Here is a 21,871-nt window from a genome sequence, read left to right on the forward strand (position 1 = left end):
GCCTTCTCTGTAAAATGAAGGTAATTACAATCTCATTGGGCTTTTGTGAGCATAAAATAAATGAAGGTTTATATAGTATCTACCATGATGTTAAGTACTTGGTAAATATTCAACAAATGGTTAAGTCCTATAATACTATTATTAGCACCATTAGTTTTATGGCTTTGTCATTTGGCTGCTTTAAATCCTCATCCTCACTAAAAAGTACAGATAATAGTGGTCCTCTTTTTTTTTGTCCTCAAATAAATTTGCAGTTTAAATGAAATATGTATTAAAAGTACTTCAGAAATCATTATAATATGCCAGGCAATGTTAATGGAAAACAATAGGAATTCCTACCTTTGGGGAAATTACATTTCAGTGAGGAAGACACAGTAAGTATAATAAATAAATAAATAAATAAATTTGAATGTTAACGGTACTGTGGGGGTGGGGTTATGGGGGCAGCACAAAGTGAAATCATGGCTGCTGACTAAAGGAATTATGATTTCAGTAGGGTGGTCAAATGTGCCTGTGATAAAATGACATTTGGGAAAAGATGTGGAAGAGTTGAGAATGAGCCAGAGACCCACTAGAAGGGTACCCTAGGTGGTACATGGTTCAACTTATTGAAACCAGATGAGTCTGTTATTTAGAGCAACCTGGTTTAGAGAAACCCTCAAGGGGGATCCTGCCTGCCATGTTCAGGCAATAGCCTGCACGACCATTGTCCCTGGAGCAGAGAAATGGAGAGAAAGGTGGAAGAACACAGTCAAAGGCACAGTTAGGGAAGAAGGGGCAGGTTAGATACTTAACCTTGATATCTATCCTAAGAAAACTATGAGACTTCCTTTTGGAAATTCAGCATCAACAAAGAATGACTGCTTATGACAAGGTGTAAAAAATGTATGAGTTTGGAGTCCAGCAGATGTGGGTCACACGTGTGTGATTCTGGGCAGGTTATTCAACTTCCCTTTCATCTGTAAAGCGGGGAAATGCCTTGTACAATTTCTAGGAGGTTTACAGCTAATATAGGCAAAGTGCCCACATACAACATGCAAATCAGAACTCAGAAAATGGCAGTGAGGGCTGAGATGACTCAGAACTGTTCATGGTCATCTGCAATAGTGCAGTGAGGAACTGACTCTGGGCCACCAGTGGCCACCTCATATTCCAAATTATTTAACTCAGTCAGTAATTCAGATGATCTGGCATATCTGTCTCTGCGTCAGCTGGCTTGACTATAAATCAAATGAGATTCAAGTTACATCCAGGGAGATTTCTTATGCCTCATGCCATTTTCAATCAGAAATGTTGCTCTTGTCTTGTATTAAAGCCAAGTGGTGACTTTAAAATTGGAGGGATTTTCATGAAGTATAGAACCAGCTATTACTGACTTGATTGGGGATACTTGCAGCTGATAATTACAAGCTAAGGTGACCTGTTTGTGGATGTCTGGATTACAGAGTGAAATATGCAGTTAGCCCTGTCATTCCATAACTGTCATCCCAGTGATGGGCAAGTGGTGAGAGGGAGATACTCTGCCCATGATCCAAGTTCAAGCCTGCTTACCCTCTGCTCAGAATTTTGCTGCAGCCTCTTGTTTCTTCTGCTTTGCCCTCTCTGAACCCTCCTGAATGCAGTGGACACAGTCATCACTCGAGAGCAATATCCATATAACAGTGCTTAGCTTCACAATCCCTATTTATGCTTGTGAATCACACTGCAGCCTCACCCTTGAGAGTGAAACCCTCTTCTGTTCAATCCTATGTCAGGTCCTCACTTCTGTCTATTCCAATGTCTTCTTTCAAATGCCCTGGCTTGGCTCCTCAGAGAAATAGCTGATTTTAGGACTGGGGCAGGAAATAGACAAGATGAATCAGGAGCCTCTTAAAGGACCAGAAAGTAAGGAAGTGCTTTAAAAAAAAAAAGACAAAGAAACCAACTGAAAGAGCTCATAATGGCCAAAGCTGTACCTTTTTGAGCAACAAAATAAACAACACAGTATAGGATTATAACCCAAAATATAAATAAATATCAGTGAGTCATGGGCCCTATTGATATAAATGACTGAATGAGTAAATAATTAGGAGAGTAGAGACCAATCTTCTATGCAGAAGAATTCCCAAAGGTTTTAGCAGATACTGCTTCCTCACAGAGATGGAAATGAAACATAACTCTCTGTTCTCTAAGGGTGTGACTTCCTTCCAAAGAGGACAGTATGGAGAATGAGGAAGGAGAGTAACTTTATGGTGGAGAAATATGAGAAGTACTATCTCAGCCTTGAAATCAAGTCAAAATCAAGAGTGATAACTCATGTTGATAGTATGTACCCTTGATAAGATATGATGAGAATGGTACTTGACTTCCATGGTCTTCCTCCAAAAGCATAACCTCAGTCTAATCATGAGAAAAGCATCAGATAAACCCCAATTGAGGGACATTTTCTAAAATACCTGATGAACACTGCTCAAAACTGTCAAAGTTATCAAAAAGGAAGGAATGGCTGAGAGACTGTCATAGCCGAGAGGAGCCTAAGGAGATAAAATAACTAAAATTAATGTGGGATCCTGAAATGGGGTCCTGGCACAGAAAAGGACATTAAGCAAAAGCTGAGAAAATCTGAATAAAGCCTAGACTTTATTTAATAATAATATTTCAACATATGTTCACTAATTGTAACAAATGTAGCACATGATGTTAGCATTAAGGGAATAAAAATAGGAACTATATAATAGGGTGTGGCATATATGTAAATTCCTAGAGTTATCCTCACAAATTTTCTATAAATCTAAAACTGTTCCATGTTTAAAATGTTGTTTTAGGAGTTCCCATCGTGGCGCAGTGGTTAACGAATCCGACTAGGAACCATGAGGTTGTGGGTTCGGTCCCTGCCCTTGCTCAGTGGGTTAAGGATCTGGCGTTGCCGTGAGCTGTGTAGGTTGCAGACGCGGCTCAGATCCTGCATTGCTGTGGCTCTGGCGTAGGCCGGTGGCTACAGCTCCGATTCGACCCCTAGCCTGGGAACCTTCAAATGCCGCAAGAGGGGCACGAGAAATGGCAAAAAGACAAAAAAAAAAAAAAATGTTGTTTTAAAATAATGCCCACACTCTCACATGAATGAAATGCTTCCCCTTCCTCACTCCCTGTGGAAGCCCTACCTTTCATCTCATAACTTAAGAAACCTTCATAATTCTTCGAAAATGAATGGATCTCTCCTTTCCTCTGTGTCTGAAGAACTTGATCTTTATGGTACGGTGCTAATTTTCATTAATGTACTGATTCTTTCATTCATTTAACCAGCAGTTCTGGACTACCTATACCAGTTATTGACAATAGGGCTGTGAGGAGATGAGCAACAACTTTGACCCTGACCAAGCTTACAGATTGCCTAGGGTCATAGACACATGTTTACAACTGTGCAAGGAAATGTGTAGTGTGCTAAGAGAATGAACTATGGTGGAAGTTAGGGGATATTTTCTAAGGAACAAACTTGCTGTCAGTTCAAAGAAGAACTAAGTATACGTGTTTGAGTTGGGGATAGTTGGTTGGAAGGAAAGAGAGAGCATTCCAGAAAAAATCCTATTTGCCCATTTCTGAGGCAGAAAGAAGGATGCACCCTCAGAGAAATATAACATCAGCGTGACTGGGTATTATCATCAGAGGTAGCATTGTGGACTCTCCCTGTGTGTCAAGCTCAATTCTAATCCCTATACTTGTATTATCTTGGTCTACACTCACTCAACCCAAGGAGGCAGTGTTATTTTTTTTTCCATTTTACAGATAAGGAAACTGAGGAACTTAAATAGTGACAGAGCTGAGATTCAGACTAGAACAGGCTGGTGTGAAAGCCCAAGCTCTTCCCTCCTGTTTAGGGATGCACAGTTAATCTGCCTTCAGTCAGAGATTCTTATGAGTGTTCCCTTCATATTAAACCAGGGTTATTGGCACTATTGACATATGGATCCAGAAAATTCTTTATTGTGGAGCCTGTCCTGTGTATTGTGGGATGTTGGAGCATACCTGGTGAAGTGCCCTCTGATACCGGAATCCAGGTTCTTGTTCATGAACACACAGGCAGCAAGCAAGCAAAGTCTTTATTAAAGAATAGCAAATAGCTCCCAGGGCTGCTGGGATGGAGAGAAGAGCCCCCTTCTCTATTGTCCTATAGGGATTTTTATCTCTTAAAGGTGGGGAGGGGCAACAACATGGGCCTGGAAAGATGTAATTTTCTCCCATTGGCCTTGCTCAATTACCTGTATCAGTCCTGGTCCAACAGAGGCTTTTAGGGTTGGAAATGTCCTGTAAGTTTTATGGTTTCTTTGTCCTTTTCTTTCCTTAGATTAAGTCACCATTCCTCTCATTTCTTTTAATCAGTTGAGGAGTGGGCTAGAGATTAAAATTTCCTATAGTAAACAAAGCCTGTGGGGAATGCGCATTTCCTATAATAAAACAAGGCCTGTGGAGGTGTTACTCCCTCAAGCCCTTAAGTCACAAATGCTAATCAAGATCCATATCAAAGAATGTATCCGAGCCATGCTTCTACAATACCTACCTAAGTTAATATTCTGCCTCACTTCGACCCTACAGGATGCCTTAGCTCCCACCCTTTACCAGTTATGACAATTAGAAATATCTTCCAACTTTGTCGCATGTGAAGGGCAACAAAATCACCCCATCCAGTACCCCGCATTGAGAACCACTGAGTTAACACGCTTAAGTTCTCAGGATGGAATGGAGTTATATTTAAATTCTTCCCTCTTTCCTGTCTTCCACCCCTCTTCTTTTTTTTTTCAATGTTTAATAAGTGCCTTCGATATACAAGCTGGATACATATTCCTTACAGTTTATAACACAATCCCTTGCAGACAGTGGTTGCCTGACAAATGCTTGAGGAATTGCTGCCAACTGACTCTTGGATGACATGAATCATAAGCGTTATGACCCATTCTTGTCAAATTATACATATCCTTCCTGAATGCAAAATTTGATGTTGGGAAAGTTAATTCCTGGTTTCTGACCACTTGGAACATCTCTTGTGTCCCTGGAGAACTGGCTTAGCTGGTGTCCCGCAGGCCAGAAAGACCTGCCTGGCTCTTACCAGCCTTTGGACAGAGTCAGCAGAGTACCTGTTAAGAACCTAGCAGAAAGTGGCATACATTCAGTTGTCACTAAATGCTGATGAATGCATGGCTGACCTCTAACAATTAAGTGATGCTCAGTGCCTCTGTCTGTCATTTGAGATTCCACTGGAAGCACATAGGAATTTCTCCAGTGATTCCTTCTATCACTTTTGCATGAAATCTGGCTTTGGGAAATGATTCCCCAACTAGATTTTCTTTTCAATCCCCTTGAGATTGAGCAGGTGCTGGGAGGGAGAGCTCATTTCTGGGCATTTTCCTTGCCACTGCAGGTTTTGTATCATTTGAGTGTCAGTTGCTTGTCATGAACAGGAGCGCAGAGAATTCCAAATGCAAAGATAACACAGGGGTGAGCTCCCCAAATATAGTGCATTTAAATCTGGTAGCATCTTTATTCTGTATTAACCCCAGGCATTGACTGCTCTGCTGTCTCTCAGTACTTATAGCCCAAAAGTATTGCCTCTTGAGGGCTCTTCCTTGGGGTTCTTTGTTATATTTAAAGTTTTGTGCTGTGATGCCTATCTTCGAGATTACACATCCATTGTATGTAATCTTACATACATGTATATATACCTGCTGTAGGAGAGAATCCCATAGCAATTGCAACTCCCTTTCCCCAAGCCCTCCACACATACCCCTACAGGCCTGAACAGCCACTGAATTATTTCTAAACAGCATCCTGTTTTTTTCTCTCTTGCCAGAAGGAGGGACATGTGAAGTGATTGCCGCACACAGATGTTGTAATAAGAATCGCATTGAGGAGCGGTCACAAACAGTCAAGTGTTCCTGTCTACCTGGGAAAGTGGCTGGAACAACAAGAAACCGACCTTCCTGTGTTGATGGTAAGTAGCTGGTCTCACACCTCTTTTTGGGGATTCATCTTCATCTTCACCATGCATAATATGCATGCTTTGTTTCATCTAAATGTTGTTCAAGATAATGAAGAAGGTGCATCGAAAGTGCTGGAAAGTTAGACAGATATCAGCCCTCTGCATAGGGTTTGAATTCTTGTTCTTCTGGCTTTGGTGTTTTCTAATAGCTGTATGTGAAATTTTGTGTGTTTTTTTTTTTTTTTTTTTTTTTTAGAAAACATAAGGTAAAGGAATTTTTTCAAGTCAATAAATTTGAGAGGCCATTTCATTTGGGAATTGATTTTGAATTGATTTTGTATATAATGCTGATGATCTGGTATCTAATATTCATCCCACAGATGCTTATGAGCATTTACTATGTGCCAGGCACTGCTCCAGGGCTTCACATATATTCATGAACAGATAGAAGTGCTCTGAGAGTTCACCATGTGCCAAGCCCTGTCCTAAACTTTTCTCATACATTATTTTATGCATTCATCCCAACCCCGTCTTTGCTATTTTTTGTTGTGTAACAATACCAATTGACGCTCTGCCCCCAAAATTAGCTACTTTAAGCAGCAAATATTGTCTCATAAATTCCATAGGTCAGGACTTCAGCTTATCCGAATGGTTGTGGCTTAGGGTCCCTTCTGTGGTACAGTCAAGATCTGAAGGCTTGAGTGCTGCTGGAGGATGGTTTTGAGATGGCTTAAGCACATAGCTATTGGCAGGTGGCATCAGTGCCCTGCCACATGGACCTCTTCAAAGGAGATTTGTGTCCTCGCAACATGGCGCCTGGCTTCCCCCAGAGTGAGTGGTTCAGTAGAACAATGTAGACACCACAGTGACTTTTTCTTTTGTGATACCACCTCAGGAGTTATCCTTCATTGTTTCTACAATGTCTTATTGGTTATTTAAGTCAGCCCTATCAGTCAGCATGGGAGTTGAAGGTAAATGACTCTAATACCATGGCTTGACTACTACCTTTAAACAATTTTATATGCCCTGTCAAACAGAGAGTCCAAAGTTCAAAGGGAAAACAAATATCTCTCCCCAAATTCATCTTTCATAACTTCAGATCCAGATATGAGCTGACTTTCAAATTCTTTGGTAAGAAAATGAGGACGCAGAGAATTGAGTCACTTGATCAGTCAGTCACACAGAAGGAATTAGAATCTAAATCTCTTGACTGAGGGTCCATGGTTCTACTTCTAGATATAGAAAGAGAAGGATATCTTCTAGATTGGCTTGTGTTATGTATTTTTATTATAAATCATTAGGTGGTTAGAAAAGAAACACATTCAAGCTAGACCAAGGAAGGAGGAAGTTATTTTTTAAAAAAACAAAGAAGATTCCTAGGGAACCCATTTACAGGAAATTCAGTCAAACCTCGTTGAATTCATAAACTATTCTGGCAGCTTCCGTCTTGTTTTCTGTTTCTTTTTTTTTTTTTTTTTTAAGAATTTTTTTTTTTTTTTTTTTTTTTTTTTTTTTTTTTTTTTTTTTTTTTCGTCTTTTTTCTGTTTCTGATCTTTCTTGCCCTCATTCTCCTCCATGTAGATGGGTTCCCTCTTTAAGCATTTTAGCTTTTGCTCTCACATAACTTAGGAATTGGTGTGTGAAGCTTTTGTTTTGTAGTATCAACTTGGAATTCACTCAGCAGTACGGTATAGCCCAAATAGACCTGACTCACTCCCTGTATCTCCAATGCCTTCTCCTGAAAGACTAAATAGGATTGACCCAGTTTGGGTCACATTGGTTCACTTTTGCTCAATCAGCTGCAGCCAGAGGGACAAACCGATTAGGGTATTCTATACCATTGGAAGGTCAAGCTTTTTTAAAAAAGATGTAAATGCAGTTCCAGTGCCCCAATCGGTTAGTGCATGTTACTTATACATACTTATACATCTGAAAAATGTGGAAAAGCCAGGTTTAGGAATACGCTGTGATCAGTAGTTCTTAATCAGGGCAATTCTCAGGGATCATTTGGCGATGTCTGGAGTCAGTTTCGGCCTAGACATTTGCTACAACTAAGCGGGGTGCTCTTGGCATCTGGTGTGTAAAATCCAGAAAAGCTACTAAATGTCCTACAATGTGCAGGGCAGCCCTGCAAAAAAGTATTATCCTGCCTCCAATGTCAGTGGAGCTGATGTTGAGAAACTTGCACTACAATTATTTACTTATTCTAGGTCACAGTTGGTGCCATAAAGCACTTCCACTGTGGGGAAGGCAGGCTAAACTAGAAAAGCCATTTCACCATCTTTTAGGAGGAAACTCTTGGCCCTAGAAGCGAATAAACATTATAAAACCATGATTATTTCTCCTATTCTCTGCCAAAGAAAGCACTGAGTCTGTTAGCTATAAATCTCCATTTTATTTCCAGTTCATTTTTATCACTAATGATCTAGAAATAGAATTGCCTTCAGGATTTGGATGCAAGGCACAGAGAATGATGCATTGTCTATGCTGGCAGAGGGGGAAAATGGTGTCTGGCTCTATGTTCCTGTGAGAAGTTAAGCCACCTAATGATAACGTTTTGTCTCTCAGAACAAGTTTGACTTTGCAAACTCGGAGCTGCTTAGTGTGGCAGGTGTATGCATGAGAGCTATTAGTGTCAATCTTCCAGGCAAAAGTCAATAAAGTGTAGAGTATTCTGTAGTCTCAAGTGGATTGTTTATAATTTCCATAGCATTCTACTCCTCCAAAATCTTGGAAATCCATTGGCACATGTGGGAAAAGTCTATGTGTTGCTTTGATCAAAACTGTTTTTAATGGCCTAGATCTCCACATGCAAATTAAATATGAAGTAGGTATATAAATGAACAATTCCAGCATAGTTATTAAGACCACAAACTGTGAAATTAGACAGATATGAGTGGAATCCCAGCTGTACCAGTTACTAATAAAATGACCTTGGGCAAGTCACATTTGCTTACTAACCTGTTTCCTCATCTGTAAAATGGGGATAACGATTGTTTCTGCTTCATGAGGTTGTAGTGAGGATGGAGGAAACCTGTGTATAATGTGTTTTTGCATAGTATCTAGTTCTCCTCAAGTGCTTAATAAATGATGGTAACAGTTTTTTATCTCACTAATATAATAAGTATGTGTAATGCTTAGACATTATTTTTTGAAGTTGTTTCTCCTATGAATTCAATACAGTAGCATTTTATCCACCATCTTTTCTTGGAACTGCTTCTAACTAATTAGCCTGGGAATCAGTAATGATGGTAATCTTCTTCAAGAATGTGCATTCATTATAGGGACTTTGAATAGTACAGAAATACATCCATGCATTAAAATCACCATGCTCAGATTATCATTGCTTCGTAAAAAAATATATGTCCTTCGACGTTTAACCCATCGTTGAAAAGAAATTCTCATAGTAGGTATTTTACTGAACCAAAATATTATGGTACTATTTTATAGACAGCTTGTTTCCTTTAATACATGGTGAACATTTTCCAACTTAATACATACCCTTAAAGAACATTATTGTTAATTGCTACATAGGATTTCATTTATCTAATTATCCTCTCCAGTTTGACACATTTATGATGTTTCATGCGTTTTCCTATTTATCTTAAGAACAGATAGAAACCAGTTTCTCTCCATGACGGCAGTTGACAATCCATATACCACATTTGTCCTAAATATATTCGGTTCTATATACTGCATTTGCCATAGTAAGTTTTCCAATTACTGTTATTTGCTTTCCTCTGAAATTGCAGGCCAGTTGCCTTTTATAGTGATTCCAAAAACAGAAGAACAGCTTGATTTTTTAAAAAAGCTTGTATTGACTTGTTTTAAGATTCAAAATCTGAGACTAGATTATTTCAGATGGGACATATATTTTGAAGTATAATCTTAGAAACTTATAGTACATGATATTTGGAGAAATGCATAAGTAGTGGATGTTTAGTTTAAAAGTGATATTCTGTTACCTAATAACAGAAAATACCAAAAAATTCACAACAACTTAATTTTTGGTGTAGTCATCTACAAATATTTTAAAAAGGTTTTTGCCCTTGGAGGTGTGCCTGGCAGTATTCTGAGGGAATATAGGTTGTCATACTTGAATTCTTATTAAGTTGTGTTTTGTTATTTATTCTATAACTCAAAATAGAAGGGAGACTATCTTACTCAATATCTTTGATACCAACTAAGAATATCATGTACAGTCTTTCCATAATTTCTGATTATTCCAGGGTCCACATTTAAAATAAACTACAAATAAGAAGATGATGATTCAGACATAATTATTTATTTAAGGGAAGAGTTTTTTGAAGCCAGATGATGTAAAACAAATAAATAAAAAATTTCTAGGGTTAGTGATGTTTTATTGTTCTAACTGATCTTTGATAGCATCAAAAGAGTATCCATCTCAGCTTTAAAAATAATGGAATATAATTAGTAACATAATGATAACAGTAATAAAAGTAATGACTAACATTTTCTTAAAGGCTTACCTTAAACCACTTTTATAAGTCCTTCAAGTCTGTTTATTCACTTAATTCTAAGACCAACCCCATAAAATGTAGCATTCTCTTATTTCCATTTTAACTCTCCAAGAAACTGAGGCATAGAGATGGGATAACTTCCTTAAAATCTTATAGCAGAGCTGGAAGATTCACCTGGGTGGACTCCAAGCCTCCATTTATCAAGCATAGGCAAACCAAGTTCTAACATAAATGCATGCTGTGGTCCAAAAGATTTTTTTTTTTAATTTTAATTTTTATTTTTTGGTTTTCAGGGCCACACAATGGCATATGGAGGTTCTAAGCCTAGGGGTCAAATAGGAGCTACAGCTGCCGGCCACAGCCACAACCACAGCAACCGATCTGGATCTGCAAACTACACCACAGCTCACAGTGACACCAGATCCTTAACCCACTGAGCAGGGCCAGGGATTGAACCCCCCTCCTCATGGATCCTAGTCAGGTTCATTAACCACTGAGCCATGGTGGGAACTCCCAGTCCAAAGGCTTTCTTGCAAGATGCCAATATATTAGGTGAGAAGAGAAAGGAAGTCCACCCATGTGTCTACTTACAGAAACATTCTGTACTTTGGACAATACCTGCCTGTTCCCTTTCTGTGTCTTAGAGTATGTTGATTGGTTCCCCTTCCTAAAGTCATTGTCATTGAGTAACTGGAATCATTTTTATAAATAATGATTTCAGTTTTGTAGAATGACAGTAGTATCATTGTTTAAGGCATTCGGGGATAAAATGACAGTTTGCTGGATAAATTTTCATGCAGTTTTATCTATTTAGGATTTCATTCTCATATAATTTATGTATAGGCCTAACTTAGACAAATATGTGAAAAAAAATCATTACCACTACTGCTGAGTAGAGGAGGTCTTTTAATTCACTGTAGATTTTCAACATTTGTCTAATTAAGAAAAATATCCATAATAAGCTGATAGGCCTTCCCTTCTCATTCAGTAGAATTTAATGTCCATCTCAATGACTTTGATTCCTAGCAAATTTTACCTGATATTCTTGTGTTCTTATGCTGGATTAACAGCCAGAGAGGGCAGCAAGAAGAGATCAGCTTACATCACAAAAACCTTCTAACTTCCACAGCTGTAGAAACCCTAGATTTTTTGTTTTTAACCATAAATAAACAGTTAATATAATGAAAAAGCCATCATACTCCTGGATATTTATGTGAACATAAACCCCTGCAATACACCAGGATATTTTGCTCCTGGCTTATCCTACTTTGTCTCCAAGACAGGAACAAAAGCAACAAAAGGAAAGATACAGAAAGAGACCCAGGAAGACAGACAGAATTACAGGGAAGGAGACCCACAGTCAGTGAGACAAAGGGACATACAAAGAAGGGCATGAGAAAGAGAAACTAGAGAGAAAGGGATAAAAGAGAGCAAGAAAACAATGGATCCTTAGCAGGAATATTAAAGCATTTGCCCATAAAATGACTTTATTCATTTTTCCAGATAACTTGTCTACATTCAGTCTCATAGTATATAATTAATTTTAGCAAAATAAAATGTATTTGGTAGATTGATACTGGAACTTTTTTTTCAAGTTGCACTGTATGACATTCTAGCACCAGAGTCTTTACAACAATTGTTTCTGAAGATTGCTGCTTTGGAAAATACATAATAAAATTTTCTTGACTGCATACCATTGTATTCCCTAGAGATGGCCACGGTGGACAAAAGGTCTGAGAATTGAAATAAATTTGAAATCAGTAACAGTTTTCTATAGAATATCATGCACTATGTATGAGAAATACATAATAACTCTCTCTTAGCCTTCAAATCATGATAGCATATTTTAGGCTCTGAGAAGTTCTGCGGTTTCTCTGAGAAGAAACTTGTAGAACTTTAGTCCAATATTTTCCAAACATTTTTGACAATAGAACCTTTTCTTATGTAACATATATTCACATCCTGCAGAACCACTGTTCCATGAAATGGACTTCGCTATGCTAATAGTAGACTATATGGACTCTGTTTTGGTTTTATTTTTGTTTCCAGTGGTCTTCTGAGACCTACTGGTAATTCCTGTGCCCAGAGCTCAGTGTTCTTCCTAAGACTAGCTGACCAAACATTACCCAATGGGTCCCAGTACTAATGTGATTTATAATATCTTAGTGCAAGGTCAGGTGCAACTGCAGTTTGCAAATCATCCAGAGATCTTCCAGAGGAATGTAGTATGAAAAAGCTTATGCCTTTTTATTCACAAATATTAAATGTTTTAGGGGACTGGGAAGATGACCTGTTTTGGTTCTACCATTTATTACTAGTCATCCACATATAGTAAAATACCAAGATAATGAATTGCTATGGTGAGTCAGGGCCATATGCCACAATAACTGCCTGTGGCCCCTTTATTACCATCTCTATTTGAAACTTACCTTGTTCTTTCAAGGCAAACTCTACCTTGTTTAATAGATGGAATGCTGAGCTCAACAGCTCCATCACAAGGCATCGCTAAGAGTCCATTGTTCTTATTAGATGAAGATCTTCTATGGCACCATTAGTAAAATTGTGGAATTTCAGGCATCTTTTCTGAAGTATATATAAATTTTCTTTTGCTTCCCTACTGGCACCTGTTCTTACCCAGGTACATAAGACATCCAAGTCTGCATTAGTAAGAGGAAGAAGGATTTGTAAGAACTGGAAAAGCTTTTTAGACTGTCTAATAAAAGGCTGTCTCTCTTTGTTCCTTGTCATGATGAAAAGAATGGGAGTTCAGTCTTCATATATTCCCATACATCTAAGAGGAGATGTAATTTTTTTTTCTTTTCAGTTTAAAGCAGTAGGCTACAACTGACAGCCCACTGGCAGAAACTACAGTCAGTCCTGTTCTTTAGGTTGGAGAGTAATGGAAAAACTGACTTTGCATGCTCTTAAGATGGAACAGTCCGGTTTCCCGCAGGCCTCACCACTCCCTTACACACCTGGCTCTGGAACATCAATGTCACTTACCTGATTCCTAGAGACAGTGTCATGTGTGTTTCTTGGTTCACACAGTCATTTTTCTACTCTTCTCAAGTTAATAAGCAAATTAATTTGTTGAAAAAGAATTTCTCTTCAAAAAAGTTATAACCCCTTGTAAATGGAAATACATGAATGCCAAAATAGCAAAGAAAGGATGAGAATAAGGCCAACCCTCCTTCTCCTCTCCTTTCCTACTAATCCTCACATCTTGATTGCCAGAGGGAACCATCATTACCAGCTTTCTGTGCAGCCATACAGAGAATATCTACACATGCAGGCCTATGGACATACACACACAACTCAACAAGCCAAAATGATGTCAGCTTATTAAAAAATGCTCTGAACCTATATTTTTTTTCAGCATAAGGCAGTATCTTATATACTTCACTCTTTTCATGAAAGAATGGCTGGTAAACACAGGAAAAAAAATTGCTCATCATCACTCAAGTGAAGAAATGTAAATTAAACCCTGAAATGTAATGTTTCATCAGTCAAATATATGCAGAGATGAAAAGTTTGGTAATACCCAGTACTAAGGAGGGTGGAGAAGAAAATTACATATAAATCATACTTGATGATAAACGGCTTACAAACTCAATTAGTTAGCCACTTTTCTTTATTTGGTTCACCGAAAGGGAAGAAGATAAATTGGAGATTTTGTAATGAGACTGGATGTTTGGGGAGCATAAAACAAATCACATGCATTACAACTCCTTACAGTGACTTTATTTAGCCACATTTCCTAGGCATATAATTCCCTGTGTTCCCTCAGTAGGATTGGGTTTGTGAATCTGGATATTATCTAAGAAATCTTCTAAGGGTTTCAATGTCCTTTTCAGAGAGGAAAGTAAATATAAAAGTATATTTAGTGCATATACTTGCATCTAAATATATTAAGCCCCATTCTAAAACCTGTCTATGTAGCTACTTGAGCATACAAAACTCTGTGCACAAACATTTATCATGGTGTATATAGTGTAAGTGAGTGTGTGTGTGTGTGTGTGTGTCTAATTATGGTGCATCTCATCCCAAATCCTTGTCACTGATCTTGACTTGGTCACACAGAACTCCAAATTCATCAACAAGAAAATTTCCCTAACACAGCTTCAGAGTTATTGGTTTCCATTTATCTCCAAAGAGCTCAGGTGTTTTCAAAGACCTGTTCTTGTCTGATATGAGAGCACTTTTAATCATTTTTTTTTTCAGAAAGGGGGAAAAATGTTGTTCTAAATCTAAGGAGTCAGCTCCTCATCCCCTTAGCTGGGCTCTAGCCTAGATAAGGCAAGATCTAGGGGCCCTGTGTTATTAATGTGCTGTCCATATGAATAACGAGCAAGGCTTGTGAATTACTTCACACTTCTAGGAAAATCTATAGCCTTGTCCTTCTGCAACAGCCCTTAGAAGCTGCTGAGGATATTGGCCCATTTTGATGTGGAAGATTTTGATAACTTCATCTAAGGAAGTGGTAAAACTTATGTCCCCTTCTGAGTCCTGTGTAGAAATGTATGCAGATGAATAATATTTGAAAAATGCAATAATGCATTCTTCTATCCTCTCAAGCTCCTTGAATTTTTGAGGGCCTATTCCCAACCAAACAACAAGACAGGAATTACCCACTAATCAGAGAATATAAGGCCCAAATATGTAGTGTGTCAGTTCAAAATCTATCTAGACACTGAGGTAAAAATGGAAGGATTAGGATTTTTTTCCCCCAAACTCATATGGATGCCATGAGCCTGGAGAAGGAGAAAGGAAGGACCATAGGGGTGGGAAAAAATATGGTCCACTTGAGCAAAGGCTATCTGCCGTTTCTACCACAGACATGTGTTACCACTTCTGGACCCACCTCTCCTGCTTCCAGCCAGGAAGAGAGCCCTGTACACAATAGATCAACATGTTTTTTATATCCTTTTGGTTGTCTTCCAGTGAAGACTGTCTAGGAATAGAAGCTAGCATATTGCACAGTGATTGTCCACCAGGAGTCCTAACCACCATTATCCTAAAGCCTCCTTACCTTTCCATCCTGCGTAGATGACCTCTAAGATCCTTAAGAAGTCCAGGAAGTAAGAAGAGGAATCTGGGCTCCTTAATGGGGTCATGGACATAGAAAGGAAATTCTATGTACCAAATAAACAAGACCAGATGGAGTCAAGATCTCTACTTGAGCTAGGACATTGGAAGAACATTCTCACCTTCCCCTTACTGACGCTGCTTAGTACTTTCATGATTGCATCATTTAAAAAATTTAATGGCAAAATTCAGTGGACTCAAATTCAGTGTCAGTTAATATTACTTATTCTGGTTAAATAATTGGGTGGTCAATTCAAAGGACAATCGCATGTCTTCAAATTGAGAGTGGCATACTTGCACCAACTCAGAAAGGATAATTTATGATCTCCTTTAGTGCCTACATACTAACTGCACTTTATACTAGGTACCTATTCTCATCTACCCTCTCAATAGTGGCTCCAGTGAAAAGAGAAGTTGTCATGATAATACACAGGGGTCACGGTATCCAAGAGTGGAGGGTGCACAATAAAAGACCTATAAGCTGCTAAAATTGACCTAAAGTGTTCATTATTGTAGTAGTCATGGATGATATTTACCCTTCTGCTTGGGTGCTTTCTTGATATCTGCCTCATTCTTCTATCTGAAAATGAGAGAGATTAAGTCTGCCCATGTCAGCTGACAGTGGTCTTTTCAAGTACATGGGATACTACTTATAGCACTAGTTTAAAAGTAATCATTGTACTGGTTTATAATTGAATCCTTTCTATGTGCCAGACCTGGTGCATTACATGTATTCCTCTACGTAATTTTAACAACAGCAGCCTTATAAGATAGATACTATTCTTATCTCCATTTTATGGAAGAACTTCATGCCTTAGAGAAGTTAAATCATCTAATCAGGATATATAAGACCTCAAATGAAGAACTGCTAGAAATGATGGGTACAAGGTAGCATTAGAAACACTGGTAGCAAATGTTCAGAGTACATGTGCCACTTCTTGTATTTCCCTTCCTTGGAGAATGACACTACCATGCAGGTATGCTTAACTCTTACTTAAGGATCCTCTGCAACATATCCTCATTCACATTCCATATATTTCAGATCCATCATTTTCTCACCATTTCCTAATTTTAATGCTGCTGCAATGCAGACTCTTCTCTTGCCCCTAATTAATCCCTCTGATTCACATGCACCCTCAACCCTGCTTCCCTGCTCCATCTGACTCCCACTTCATTCACCAAGTTTCATCACCCACTCCAGAGGTCCTCCTTCAAACCTCTGTACTCAAAATGAACAGATGCTCCCTCCCCCCACCTCCCTGGCACAGCCTGTATAATATTTATAATAATTTACCCTAATGTAGTGTAATCTTCTGTTGACTTGTGATCTTCGCTACTAGAGAGACTCACCCATTCATTCAGCAGGTATTTTCAGAGAATTGACCATGTGCCAGGAATTCTGCCAAACATTTGGTCACATAATGATGAACAAAATTAGATCTTCTCTCTCTTGGAGCCGACAGTTCAGCCAGGGAGACAGACCATACTCTAATCATACGTGAAACTGTTTAAGTAGAAACCACATGTTCTGAAGCAAAGGAATTCAGTCCTTGGAAAGGATGTAATAACAAAGACTCTGAAGGAGGCCGGGAAGCTGAGACTTCTGGGGAGAAGTGCCAAGAGGTCTAAGATGTGAGGTATGACTTAAGCTACTTGGGTGAAGTGTTCCAGGTAGAGATCAGCATAGGCAAAAGCCTTGGGTTTTGATCAATAGTTTGAGAAAACTGTGGTGGCTGAAACTCAAAGAACAATGAAATAATCTACCAGAAGAGGCTAAAAACATAGGCAGGGAGCAAAGAATAGTGTTGGAACTGAGCTGTGCATCTCCAGTTCCTAGTAGAGTTCTTGCAAGTGAGATGTGCTAATCAAGTCCTTAGAGGAGGTAGCAATGTGGGAATCTGCTGTGGGAAATGGGATGGTCAACTTGGAATTTTGTGAGTGAGGCTAGAGCATTGAGAGCCCTCTACACAGACAAAAATCTCCCTGTGTAGTGTCTCACAACAGATTTCAAAACCCCTATTCTAGCACTTCAGTCAATGCCAAGGCAAAGCACATCAAAATGCCTTTTTGATATCACCACCTTCCACACACACTGTTAGCCATCCACATGGTTGCTGTCACCTAAATGTCCCATGCTATCTCTAAGCTCAGCCACTCACACTGCTGCAAAGGAATGCTCACACCCACCCCCAAATCAAACAAGCCAAACTCTTTGACAGAAATTTTCAGTCACTGCTTCTCAATTCTGCTGCCTGACCTTAGATAACATTTCAACTACTAGGTTCATTATAGAGTGAAGGGCATCAGGGTAAAGGACTGATAACTTGAGATGTATTTAAACATGGTTGATAACTACATGTTCATGTCAGTTTGTTTTCTTCCTGATAAACATGTATCTTCTTTGACTCCCAATTCATTTCCTTATTAACTGACAATATCGCGTTCTATGCAGGGGGAAAAAAAACAAACAAACAAACAAACAAACAAACTTCCATAACGTCTGTTCCTAAGGATGCTTGACAAACCCATTCCTGAAATCCAGGGTACTGTGTAAAATTCAGATGAGTATGCAGCTTTATATGAGTCTATTTTGTGAAGGAAATAATGGAAAAATGGTTATTTTTCACATTGCCAAGCCCTGCTCCCTTCAGACTCCTCAAGCACATGTGGCTAAGAAACAATGTAATGGAGTTCCTGTTGTGACTCAGTGGTAATGAACCTAACTAGTATACATGAGCATGCAGGTTTGATCCCTGGCCCCACTCAGGAGGTTAAGGATCCAGTTTTGCCATGAGCTGCATTGTAGGTCACAGGAGTCGCTTGGATCCTGTGTTGCTGTGGCTGTGGTATAGACCCTAAAAAAAAAAAAAAAAAAAAAAAAAAAAGAAGAAAGAAAAGAAAGAAACAATGTAATAAAGCCATGCTATAAAAATTCTCTACTGGACTAACATCTCTTATAGAAAAATGATAATGACTACAGGAACTCAAAGTTGTGGAGCACTGTGTCTCAAGCACCCCACTGAGAATGTTACCAGCCTTTTCACATCTAATCTTTACAACAACACATGAGATGGATTCTGTGAGTATTAGCACCATGTTACTTATAAGGAAATTGAATGAGAAGGAGCTTGCTGATGGTCACAAAGCTCCAGAACATAGCACCAGGGTTCAAACTAGGACATCTGTTAGAAGCATCCATGGAAGATGTTAAGATGGCATTTGTTCCCAAATAGACAGATGGAAATTTCTACAGCAATATGGAGTCACTGTACCCTGGAACACACAGAGTGGGATTTCAACCCTGGTTTTGCCACTCATTAGTCCTTCAGGAAGTTATTCCCCTGGAACTATAGTTTCCTCACCTATAAAAAGGAAATGAAAAGAGTGTGAGGTCAAAGAGTCTATGGGAATATTAAATAATTCATAAAAACTACAAATCTGTCATTCAATCTCCAGGCATATAGTGAGTCCTTAATTAGCCATAATGAAATCATGATTATTTTAAGAAAATAATATTAAATTGATGTCTTCATTAATGCATGCACATCTAGATTTGGAGCTAAGAAACCACGAGTCAGAATGGCAGTTTTTGTTGTAACACTTTTACTTACTTATCTCTTCCTCATTTGAATACTGCAACCATAAGCAAGGCTTTCAAACATCTAAAAATGTGTGCGGGGATACAAAAACATGTTGGATCATAATATATTACATTGTCTCCATTGAAGCATGACTAGAGAAGACAAGCTGTGTCATATGCTTGTTTTCCATTCAAAAGTGAAGATATTGGGAGTTCCCACTGTGGTACAATGGGATTGGCAGCATTTTAGGAGCTCTGGGGCAAGGTTTCGATCTCCAGGCCCAGCAGAGTGGGTTAAGGATCCAGTATTGCCACAGCTGTGGTTCAGATCTGATTCCTGACAGCCAAAAAAAAGGGAGGGAAAATATTTGAATATTTGAATTCTTCTTATGGCTCATCAGGTTAAGGACCTGATGTTGTCACTGTGAGGATGCAAGTAAAATCCCTGGCCTCACTCAGTGGAGTGCCATAAACCGCCTTAGGTCTCAGATGCAGCTTAGATCTAGTATTGATGTGGCTGTGATGCAGGCTTGCAGCTGCAGCTCAGATTCACCTCCTGGCCCAGGAACTTCCATTTGCCACAGGTGCAGCCATAAAAAGAAAAAAGAAGTTAATATATTGAGGACATCTTTTTCTAATCCCAATCCAAGTGAAAGAAGACACTCATTTTTCCAAGTGCCTATTGATACACCCAAGCATCTCTGACATCAAAAAATCTCATATACATGATGGATTTCAGAAAGGGACAAGGAGGGTGCATTTCATCGAAACGAGGTTCATTTGGTATAGACTGGCTTGCCCTTGCCTTTGGTTTTCTCTCAGCCCTCACAGGACAGCTGTCTTTTCTCTTCTCACTATAGACACTGTCCCTAGGTGACTTGATCCATTCATTTTTCATGGCTTCAGAGACCCAAACAGCTCCCATCTAATCTAATCCATTTTTCCAACTCCAGGTCCTTTGTACAGGCAATTATTAGACATATCCATTTGGATGTCACAAAGACACCCATATTCAGGATATTCAAAATAGAGCACATATTTTTATCAACCTGGTAACCTACTCATCATTCTCACATTAGCACCTGCATTTCAATGGACTGAATGTTTTTGTCCTCTCACCAAAATTCATATGTTGAAATCCTCAGCTCCAAGGTGATGGTATTAGGAGGCAGGGTCTTTTGTGGGCAATTAGGTCATGACAGCAGAACCCTCATGAATGGAATTAGGTTCCTTATAAAAGAGGCTCCAAAGGGAGCTTCACCCCTTCTGCCACATGAGATAAAAGGACAAGTCAGCAGAATGCATCCTGGAGGAAGACCTTCACAAGAACCTGACCATGCTTCTACCCTGGACTTGGACTTCAAGCCTCTAGAACTGTGGGAGATAAATTTTTGCTATTATAAGATGCCCAATCTATGATATTTTTTATAGCAGCCTGAAAGGGCTAAGATCACCAGATCCTTGCTCAAGTGATCTTCATGAGAAACGTCTTTGCCTTTTCTTACTTCCTTATAGCACACCTCCATTCTATCAGACTTCCTTGATTCCATGGCTAAACATCTATCCAGTCTTTTCTCTTTTTTTCCATCCCCATTTCCAACAACCAAGCTCACGCCATTGTCATCCCTCGCTGTGATTACTGAGAGATTTTCCTTCTTATTGCCTGAAACTTTTTATTGTATGTGACCTCTAGAAAGGAATCTAATTCCTCCTGATGTATGAAGTGTTGTCCTTTTTTTGTCACATAATTCCTACTTTAAATTAAATTTCAATGCTATCTTCACTGCTGTACAATGGACGCTATGCGAATGTCTTTTTCATGGCTATACTCCAGTGCCTAACACAATGCCTGGCTTAAATCCTCCAATAATTCGTGCCTTTTTGCACCTAGGTAGTAAAATCAGACAGATTTCTGTCCCAGTCTCGGCTCTACTATGATCTGAAACCTGTTTCTATATCTGAAAACAGGATTCAAAAGAATATAACTTCATGGTATGATCATGGGGGTTATTTGAGGAAATACATGGAGAACACACTTAAGATAGAATTAGTTCTCTTTCTGATTTACTTCACTTAGTATGAGAGTCTCTAGTTTCATCCATGGTGCTGAAAATGGCATTATGTCATTCTTTTTATGGCCCAGTAGTATTCCATTGTATATATATACCACATCTTCTTAATGCAGTCACCTGTTGATGGACATTTAGATTATTTCCATGTTCTGGCTATTTTGAATAGTGCTGCAATGAACATTTGGGTGCGTGTGTCTTTTTCAAGTAAAATTTTGTCCAGATATATGCCCAAGAGTGGGATTGCTGGGTCATATGGTAGTTCTATGTATAAGTTTTATAAGGTACCACCATACTATTTTCCATAGTGGTTGTACCAATTTACATTCCTACCAACAGTGCAGGAGGGTTCTCTTTTCTCCACACCCTCTCCAGCATTTGGTATTTGTGGATTTATCAATGCTGGCCATTCTGACTGTTGTAAGTTGGTACCTCATACTAGTTTTGATTTGCATTTCTCTAGTAATCAGTTGAGCATTTTTTCATGTGCCTATTGGCCACCAGTATATCTTCTTTGGAGAAATGTCTAGTCAGTCAGGAAGAGAAAGACAAATACCTTATGATATCACTTATGTCTGGAATCTAATATACGGCACAATTTGAACATTTCCACAGAAAAGAAAATCATGGAGAACAGACTTGTGGTTGCCAAGGGGGAAGGGGAGGAGTGGGATGGATTGGGAATTTGGGGTTAATAAATGCAGAC

At 38.9% G+C, this 21,871-nt stretch overlaps 1 protein-coding gene across 3 annotated transcripts in view; it reads left to right on the forward strand.

The window, feature by feature from the left end:
* Positions 1–21,871, forward strand: part of FAM19A1 (family with sequence similarity 19 member A1, C-C motif chemokine like) — a 527,035-nt gene that overhangs the window by 399,402 nt on the left and 105,762 nt on the right. For 2 of the 3 annotated variants that reach the window (XM_021070830.1, XM_021070831.1), the window contains exon 3: positions 5,822–5,962. In XM_021070830.1, the coding sequence (XP_020926489.1) occupies positions 5,822–5,962 (141 nt within the window). The remainder of the gene's footprint in view (positions 1–5,821; positions 5,963–21,871) is intronic. The other variant, XM_021070829.1, reaches the window with a different exon arrangement.

This window comes from Sus scrofa, chromosome 13, assembly GCF_000003025.6.
Source record: "Sus scrofa isolate TJ Tabasco breed Duroc chromosome 13, Sscrofa11.1, whole genome shotgun sequence".
NCBI lineage: Eukaryota > Metazoa > Chordata > Mammalia > Artiodactyla > Suidae > Sus > Sus scrofa.